This window comes from Elephantulus edwardii, unplaced genomic scaffold (genome assembly GCF_000299155.1).
Source record: "Elephantulus edwardii isolate Elephantulus edwardi_28Jun2011 unplaced genomic scaffold, EleEdw1.0 scaffold00127, whole genome shotgun sequence".
Classification (NCBI taxonomy): domain Eukaryota; kingdom Metazoa; phylum Chordata; class Mammalia; order Macroscelidea; family Macroscelididae; genus Elephantulus; species Elephantulus edwardii.
This window is the reverse complement of record NW_006399877.1, coordinates 633040-642804: the sequence shown is the minus strand read 5'-3', so window position 1 is coordinate 642804 and position 9765 is coordinate 633040. Positions and strand designations below refer to the sequence as shown.

Here is a 9765-nt window from a genome sequence, read left to right as displayed (position 1 = left end):
ACTGTGAGAGATCTCAGAGTGAGGGGGCTGATGGGTCTCAAAATGAGGAGGGAGTTATGATGGGGTCTCAGAGTAGAGGCCGAGAGGGGCCTCAGAGTGGGGTCTGTGAGGGGTGTCAGAGTTGCGCCCTATGAGGAGTCTCAAAGTGGGGAGTGGCTGTGAGGGGTATTGGCGTGGGGACTGTGATGGGAGCCTAGAGCCTTGGAGGCCCCCGTGAGGGTGACAGTCTGGATGGGGCTCTGAAACGAGGATGGGGGTTAAGAGTGAACAGGTGGTGGAAGATGTCTTCCAGCTGTGAAAGCCATGTTGTGGGTGTGACCCCAATTCAAGGCGGGCACTGTCGTGTCTGTGGTCGCCTGGCAGAGGTGGGGGCTGACACACAGACACCCCCACCCCAGCCCCCAGTCTCAGCGAGTAGGAAGCTGCAGAGCCAGACAGCAGGCCTGCGTGAGGACCTCCCTGACCGCAGTCCTCTCCCCACGGGCGCTCAGGGAAGTGGGCATTTCCAGCTCTTGCTGAGGAAACGAAGCAGGGTGGAAGCTGCTGCCTTGTGAGGAGGAAGCGTGGGCCGCTCGCGCCACAGCTACCCAGTCCCCACCCTGGAGCCCTGAGTTCTCCAATGGTGTGTGGGAGCTCGCAAAGCAGGGCGTGGCTGACTGCTGGGCTGTACAGGTGTCCAGTGACTCCTCAGCTGTCATTATGTTCTAGGACTCAGGTCCCTGGGGGAGGTCGTAGTGATTCCCCTATACAACCAAGTCTGGGTGTTCTTTGCACCCCAAAGAATAGCAAAATGGCTTCCAGATCAGTACTCCCCAAATCACGTGTGCCCCAAGATGCTCCAAGTGTCAGTACTTCTCCAACGTCTACTGTCTTAATAGATATGGACAATTGAAGATGTCACATTTTGTACTTCCCCCCAGAACCCTGGGGTGTGGCCTTGTCCTCACTCCCCACAGTCTCAGGGGGACAAGGAGCCCAGCCACCTCATCCTCCTTGTCTCGTAGGTGCCCCCTCCGGGTCTGTATCCCCTCCCTCACCGTCAAGACTGAGAGCAGTGAGGGCCTGTCCAGGGAGGGGACGGTGGGCTGTTGCTTGCTGCTGCCCCCTGGTGAGCCATACCATGGCTGCAGGTCTGTCTGACGCCACCAGGCCTTGGGAACTGTCTATGGAGTGGCCACCTCTGTGGGCAAGGGTGCTCAGGGAGGGTCCACAGCCTCGAGTGCAGGCAGTGGTGCAGTGGGCAAGCGGGCTAGCTGCGGAGGCCTCCAGGTTGGTGACAAGTTCTAGGATGGGAGATGGGCCCATGCAGAGGAGCTGGGACCTAGGGCTGTAGGGCCTAGGGCAGGTACCTGGCCTCCCCTGACCTCAGGGGTGCTGCAGGCAGCAAACCATCAGCATTGACAGCTCAGAGCAGAGTCCTTTAGGGGGTGTCTTACCATTTCTGCCACCAGCTGCCCCCATGACACTCTCTGCTTATCTGCGAGTCTGGTCATGTTTGTTGATGACCGTGGTGCCCATGGGGTTTACCAGGGAAGAAGCAGGTTACAGCTCAGGATCAGAAATAACCCTGGGTACAGTTCTTCAGAAGACCTGCCTCTTCTCAGCCCGAGGTGTGGACCCCTGGTTGACTCCAGAGTGTCCCACAGGCCAGTGGGCACCTTGCCCTTCAGTGACCTTCATGACAGATAAAGTCTGAAACTGGCAGGAGGCCAGGCGGGGGAGATCCTGAGGCCAAACCTTGGCTGTCTTATCAGTCTGTCCCCAGGATCTGCAGTGGGTGTGTCACTGTCTCCAGGCCAGGGCCAGCACAGCTTCAGCTCCAGAGCAGCCCCGAGGGGCAGGCAGCCCTTCCAGCTCTGGACCAGCCCAGGGTCCATCTGCAGCTTTGACCATGGCCAACCCCGTCCTGTTCTCAGCCCAACGAGTGGACTCTCTGCTTTGGCCGCAGCATCTGGGGCAGACAGGCAGGGAGGGAGAGATCGACTTTTGAGAAACTTCCGGGGTTTCCTGGGCTGCCCCCACTGTCCTGGGTCTCTGCTGTGGGCCTAGCAACTTGAGGCCACTTGGTCAAGGCACAGGCAGTGTCTATTGGCTAACTGCCTCCAGCCCAGACGTGTCCAGGATCCGAGTGCTTAGGGGAGGTTCAAGCATCTTAGGGGAGCTCGAGGCAGAGTGGAGAGGAACTGGAGGGCAGGTGGCTGGTCAGGAGCTTCCACAAAGGCAGGGCATTTAATGGTCCCCAGAACAGTTATGGGAATGAGTCCTCCAAGGCAGGTTTCCATGTCTCTCAGAGGTCAAGGGTCTTCCCATACGGGGTGCAGGGGTGAGTGGACTGCTTTGCACCTGCTGTTGGCTGCAGGGGTGGGATCCAGGGCAGTGGGACCTGGGCTTTGTCTGGGGACTGTTGAGCTGGCACGAGGTCTGGCCACCTCTGAGCCTCCTTGCTGAGAGCTGGGCGTGGCGGTCGGCCTCTGTGGTCCCCGCTGTCCGGGCTCCCTGTCCTGAGAGATGATGGGCCTGGCTCCTGGGGCTGTAGGATGGGCCAGTGTGCTGGGTGGGAGACAGGGCACCTCCTGCCATCCTTTCTGTCCAACAGCAGGGCCCCTCTGGGCTACACTGTGCTTGATTCCGGGTGTCCAGTGTGTGAATGCCTGTTTCTCCACTGATCCAGCAGGCAGAGACCGGGCCTCCCTCCAGCGCGTGTTCTGTGGATAAGCCCTCTGGGCCCTTCCTCTTCTCTGGAGCACTTGCAGCATGAACATATCCTGTAACTTTAGCCAGAAGTTCTGGCCACCCTCGGTCACCTACCTGTCCATGGCCTACACAGGCCTGATGCTGGTGGCCGGCCTGCTGCTCAACGCCGTGGCTCTGTGGGTGCTGTGCTGCCGCCTGCCGCGGTGGACGGAGACGCGCATCTACATGGTCAACCTGGCGGCGGCCGACCTGTGGCTGCTCTGCGCCCTGCCCTTCGTGCTGCACACCCTGAAGACGGAGACGCAGGACGCGCTCTTCTGCTCCTTCTCCCAGGGCATCTACCTGCTCAACAGGTACATGAGCATCAGCCTCATCACGGCCATCGCCGTGGACCGCTACCTGGCCGTGCGGCACCCGCTGTGCGCCCGCGGGCTCCGCTCGCCCCGCCAGGCGGTGGCCGTGTGCGCTCTGCTCTGGGTGCTGGTGGGAGGCTCGCTGGTGGTCCGCTCGTTGCTGGGCATGCAGGAGAATAGAGGCTGCTTCTTTGGCCAGTCGTCGAACCACATGGTGATCTTCTCGCTGCTGGGCTTCTACCTGCCGATGCCTGTGCTCGTCTTCTGCTCTCTGCAGGTGGTGACTGGCCTGGCCCAGCGGCCAGCAGCAGACTCGGCCCAGGTGGAGGCCACCCAGAAGGCCACTCGCATGGTCTGGGCCAACCTGGTGGTGTTCATAGTCTGCTTCCTGCCACTGCACCTGGTGCTGACCGTGTTCCTGGCCATGAACCCACCCACTTGCTCCCAGTACCAGGCCATCATCACCTCCTCAATCCACTTCACCTCCATGCTGTCCAACTCCAATTGCTGCCTGGACGCCATCTGCTACTACTACATGGCCAAGGAGTTCCAGGAGGCCCGCGTGGCCAACCCTAGGGTCAAGGCCCACAAGAGCCAGACCTCCCTGTCCATGACCCTTACTTAGGAGCACGCTGTGGCCAGGCTTTCTGGTGGTGCTGGGGGGCACTGTGGTCACCATGCAAAAGCCCTAGGGCCTCTGGGGACCTGTGGGATGGGGAGAGAGACGGGGACAGAGCAGAGAGGTGAGGCCTGAGCCAGGCCAGCCACAGGCTTGAATGGCTTACCCACCTGGACAGCTGGCAGGCACACGTGGAGCACAGAGGCCATCTGGTGGGTGAAGGTGTAGATTAAAGCTCCCCACGAAGGTGCAAGGTGGAGCTCCTGGAGGAAAAGGAGGCCAGGCTGGGAGAACTGAGGCTGTTTCCCCAGGGGCCTCGGCTCTCACTTGGAGGCCTCCCTATTCCTGTCATTGTCTCACCTCCCCCACCCAGCTGTGAGGAGGTCTGGGGTCACAGCTTCTGACGGATATGCTGCTCCCCCATCTCTGTGTGTGTACTGAGGCTGGGAGCAGGGCCCCTGACTGTGGGGCAGGTGTAACAGCAGTGTGAGCCGAGCGCAGCTGCCTCCCCTGACAGCAGCTCCAGCCTAGAGCCCATGGCAATGGTCAGAGCTGGGTCACCACCTGGACTTGGCCACGCCCTCCTCTCCACTCCACTGCAGTCTACCAGCAGCTCTAAGGCTAACCTCCCCCCATAGCCATCTAGAACTTGTGTGTCTGTGGTGTGATACAGGCTGACTCATTGGGAGTCTGGTGGCTGGGAGGTACAGGGTCTGGCTCTCCTCGTCTTAGCAATCCCAGAACACGTTAGCTGACCCCAGGGACCAAGCCTAGTAGCCTCTGCCCACTGAGCCATCCAGCCTCTAACCCGGTCCACAGACCCACTCCACCGTATTTTGCCATCCTGCCAGAGCCCCTGCCTGGCTCTGCCCATCCTGGAAAAGCTGAGCTTGGAGGCTGAGCCCAGGCAAACCCTGTAAATGAGAGGCCAGGGGAACAGTGACCCCTGAGGGTGGCCCTCTATGTCCTCCATGAAGTGTTGTCTGCCATCCTTGGCAGCACCCAGGGCTAGACAGGACATATCCTGGACAAGGAGGGTCTGAGGGACAGTACCCAGGGCTGGACAGAACTGCACAGGATAGATCCCAGACAGAGAGGGCCTAGGAGATAGCACTCAGGGCTGGATGGCTACATGGGACAGTCCCTGGATGAAGAGGGCCTGGAGGATGGCCCAGAGCCCAGCTGGGAAGCATAGGCAGAAGCTGGATGAGAAGTACCTGAGGGACAGCGCCCAGGGCTGGCTAGCTGTACAGGACAGAAGCCAAATGAATAGGACCTGGAGGGCAGATTCTGGACAAGGAGGGCCCAGGGACAGCGCCCAAGGCTGGGCGGCTGCACAAGACAGAACTTGAACAGGGACAGGCCAGGGAATAGCCCAGAACCCAGCTGCTTCCCACCAAAGGGTCAAGGGTGGTGTGCAATCTTAAGCAGGAACCAGGGCATCAGCTCTGACTCCTGACGCCCCCATGTGGTCAGGGCAGGACATGGTCTACAGGGTGGACAGGGGCAGCGATCATGGCATCAGCTCTGACTCCTGATGCCCCCATGTGGTCAGGGTAGGACGTGCTTCTCAGGGTGTTTTTAGAATTAACTGCCCAAGCTTTTCTGCCAACTTGCCCCATGGATGGACTGGAACGTTTAGCCTTCTCATCAGAAGCTGCTCATCTGAACTGTTTGCACCATAGCCTTCAGGTGTAGAAGGTTGGTGGTACATGAGTCTCAACCACAATTCCAGAGGTCACTGCTTCAGGCGCCAGCAGGAGCACTACAGGAGGCGGAGGTCACACCGAGGACCTCCATCCAGCACACAGAGTTCCTTCTGAGGTTTTTGACCAGCTCTGATGTGATGTGGTTGTAAGTAGTTTAAACATAGTATTTCTTAGGTCCTATGAATTTAGCAACAAGGTTGTTTTATAAAATGTACACTGAAGTATAGTGTGGTTAGTAATTGAGCATGAGACTTTACAATTTGTTTCTCCTTTTTCTTTTATTTCTACTTTAGTCTCAAAGAAGTTATTAATACAGGCTCCCAAATCCAGCTTACCACAATATTGTAGCTAAGACATCAGACATTTACAACAGTGGGTGAATGCCCTTGAGCTGGAATCGACCCATAGCTGACCCTCCAGAGGCTTTTCAGATGTTGACAATTGTACGAGGGGTGACTGCCCAGCTTTGGCATAATCGGTGACTAAACGCAGACTGGAGGGAAGGCAGAGGGTCAGGGATGGAGAGAGGAGGACCCTCACGGAGATGGACTGTCACCGTGACGCTGGTTCTGAGGACGGTTCCGGACAGCTTCCATCTGCTGCCAGGGTCACTCTGAGGTGTTGCTGACTCAGTGGCCCCTAACAGCAACAATGCCCTCCCCCACGGCTCCTGGCCAACCATCAGCCTGTCTCCCATCTCCATGGCTTTATCTCGTCTAGATATTTTGCTCAAATGGGATGCTAGAAAATGTGACTTTTTGTGTTTGGTTTATTTCTCAAGTAAAAAAAAAAAATTTCAGGGGCCATCCGTGCTGTGGGGGATGGGACTCTGTGACTCTTGATGGCTTCTGTTCTGTGTTCCCCCACTGCCTGTTGATCCACTCGTGTCCCCAGCTATTGTGAACAGTGCTGCAATAAACTTTGGTACACACGTGTTGGTACACACAACAAGTTGCTTGGGTAGATAAACTTAGTGGTGGGATTACTGGGCCACACGTAATTTTGGGAGAAGCAAAGCCCTGGTTCCCATGGCAGCTGTGCAGTTTTGCAACATGCAGACATGGGAGGGGCCCATCTCTCTCCATACTCACTAATGCTCACTGATTTCCACATTAGAACACAGCCTGCTCAGGGCAAAGTCCTCATTGTGGTTTTAATCTGCATTTATCTGGCTATTAAGGAGGACAAGAACCTTTCAGTGTGCTTCATGTTCACATTTGTTTATCTTCTCTGAAGAAATTATGTTTTTCAAGTCTTTTGTCAATTTTAAAATTGGGCTGTTTGTGCTTTCCTGACTGAGTTGATTAGGTATTATTGTCATGGCAGGAGTCCAGAACAAAGGCTGCATACTGGAGTGCACTTGGGGGGAGGAATTGGCTAACAATGAAAGAATTTTTCTTTTACTTTTCAAAGAGAAGAACAAATTGGAAGGGAGTAGGTGGGCAGGGAGAAAAGTGCAACAATGAATGAATGGAAATACAAAATCTCTGTAAATTTTCATTAAAATTAATAATAATTTAAAAAAGACAACAAACAACAACAAAAAAGCTCTTTATTCATACTGGTTGTTGTTGTTTACCATTGGGTCGGGAACGACCCATATCTGACTCTTCGGAGGGTTTTCAGAGGAAGTTAATCGCATGAGAGGAGATTGCCCATCGTGCTGCGGGGTGGCTGGTGGCCTTGAGCCCCGCGCCTTCAGGATTGCAGTGCAGTTTCTTGTCAGTAGGCCACCAGAACTCTCTTATACTTCTTATACTTGTCGTCGAATTGAGCATGACTGATAGTGACCCTATGAACAAAAGACCAGAAGCTTTCGATAATTATAGTTTCTCAAAGTTCATAGGGTTTCCAGTGGCATGTTATTTAGGAAGCGGATTGCCACTCTTGCTTCCAATAAACATAGAGCTGGCAAGTGGAAAAGTGTTCAAAGTTCCAGATAAAAAGGTTAATAGATGCCATTTCCCCTATGCTCAATTAGCAATAGTGATTCCTTTTAGCACACGGGGGTGAACTTTGAAGAAACCTGAAATGGGAACCTCAAGTTTTAAATCTTAATCATATAAGTAGAAATGATTACTATATTGGGACACCTTTTATAAGAATCTTTTTTTATTAAATTGGGGAACAGTTCCTAAACTCTTTTCTTGATTCAGCTGTACATCCTGTTTGAACAAATATCAAACAGAAGACTGTCCCTTTTGCTTTTATAATTGTGATGTTTCACTGCAGCCTTCTGTAACTTCTACAAAGTTCATGGTCCCTAATATCACCCCACCCTCCATCTTTCCAGGAGGGGAAAGGGCTACCACAGTGACCTTCTCACTGCTGTCCAGAGTTTCTGGAAACAAGTATTGTTTCTTGTTATTTAAAAGGGACTCAATTTGGGCACTCTGAGTGGATGGTCTACAGGGTTTCTTATGGTGCAAACCACAGTCTTCAGAAGGAAAAATCTCAGGAACTCTAGGAACCAGCACTTCACAGAATTTTGGAAGACAAAATATAGTCAAGTATTGAAGAGTCCAATCCCGTGATAATCATCATAAATCCAGAATCACGACAAACAAGAGAAGAGATTGAGATTATTAACAATTATAGCTTGCTTGGCTCCACAATCAACACTCTTGGCACCAGTAGTCAGGAAATCAAAGGAAGAATTGCATTGGGAAATCTACTGTCAGGACTTCTCCAGAGTACTGAAGAGCAACAATGTCAGTCTAGAGACTAAGATGCACCTGATCCAAGCCATGGTCTTCACAATTACTTGCCATACGTCAGAGAGCTGGACAATGACTATGAATAATAGAAGAACATCAATTCCTTTGAGTTGTGGTCCTGGAGAAGCATATTGAATATGATGGACCACCGTAAGAACAAATAGGTCTGTTCTGGAGAGGGTGAAACCAAGCTGCTCCTTGGAGGCAAGAAATGTGAAGCTCTGTCTGACATACTATACACATGTTACTAGGATGGACCAGTCCTTGGAGAAGGACATCATACTTGGAAAGGTGGACGGAGAGTGCAGGAAAGGTAGACTGTGGATGAGATGCATTGACTCAGTAATGGGTCATTGGGGTAGATGTGTCAGAGACAATGAGGTTGGCTCAAGATAGGACGGGGTTCAGAGTTCTTGTGCATAGGGTCACTGTTGCAAGTGACTGACAGCATATGACAGCACAACAAACAAGTCCAGAACGTGTCTGTGCATATGCATCTGGGGTCAGGGCTAGACCCATATTGTGCTCTGTGGATTTCCAGGTTTTCACTTCTGCTTTGCCAGCAATGACATAGACACCGTGACTAGACGTCCAGGTCCCAGGGACAGAACTTTGCATTCAGGACTCTTTTGGGCCTTCAATTTCCACATCTTCTTGAAGATGAAGTAAGAATCTGAGACTAAGTAATGATTCTCCTCCAGGAAAAGTATAAGGCCAGCGTGGTCCCCAACAAAATGCAGCTTCCACCTCCGTGGTATTTGGTTTGGGAGAACTTGGCCAGAGGAGGCATTAGTTAGCACACTCCATCTTCCAAGCTGCATTCTTCTCGAGGGTCACTGCCCTGAAACTCCTTGGGGTCCAACAACTGAAGGAAAGAACCTGTGCAGCAGGCAGCTCGCCATCGACCAGAAGTCATGCCTGAAGCTGCTGAGGATGAGGACTCCCTGGGCTTTGGGGAGTGAGCGCGGCAGCATCTGAGGCATTGGGCCTGGGACGCACCTGAACACCCAGCACCTGCTTTATAAGACACTGGCGTTACCTCCACAGCGTCTGGTCACAGTTCAGCTGGCACTGCACCGTTCGCCTCAGGCTGCGGGGCCCCAGGAGTCGTTGGAGACCCTGGATGACCATGCACCCAGCGTGCGGAATGAGGGCATGGGTCTCCACAGGACGAAGCTGCAGGCATCACTCCGGAGGTCAGCATCAGCACGTGGCACTCGCCATGCGGGACCGCCTGGTCTCAGGGTGGGAAAGGGAGCGGGTGCCGAGCAGCGGTGATGGGCGGTTGGACCTGTCGCCATCAGAACCCTCCTGGGGTGAGTGGGGGGGTGGTCCTCGCTAACTCAATCAGGCCTTGGGAGCCCTGGGTCCTGAAGGCCCTCAGCTCCCCCATGCCTCAGCCCTTCCCACAGGTCCTGACAGAAGGTCAGCAGCTCCTGTGCCCTGGCTGCCCACGCCCCGCTGCCAGGTGCCCTCACACGGTAAGGAAGCTGCGCCCTAGTCTGGAGGTGGCCGGATGCTAAAGCTCTTTGTTTTTCGTTGAGCATTTCCATGCGCGTTTGTTTTCCTCATGAAGTCCGCTCTATCTGTCCGTCCTGTTGCTTGTGCACTTGATGTCATGTCTCGGCTCCATGGCCAAGTCCACGCCCCTCTGGGCTTTCTCTCCGCTCCTA

At 54.2% G+C, this 9765-nt stretch overlaps 1 protein-coding gene and 1 pseudogene across 1 annotated transcript; one reads left to right on the top strand and one right to left on the bottom strand.

Moving 5' to 3' along the window:
- The first annotated feature begins 2754 nt into the window (after positions 1-2754).
- Positions 2755-3672, top strand: GPR35 (G protein-coupled receptor 35). The gene has a single exon (XM_006893497.1). It carries the CDS (start codon positions 2755-2757, stop codon positions 3670-3672), a length of 918 nt encoding a protein of 305 aa, XP_006893559.1.
- A 3926-nt stretch (positions 3673-7598) lies between these two features.
- On the bottom strand, positions 7599-8882 carry LOC102856763 (annotated as a pseudogene).
- Between the last annotated feature and the right edge of the window lie 883 nt (positions 8883-9765).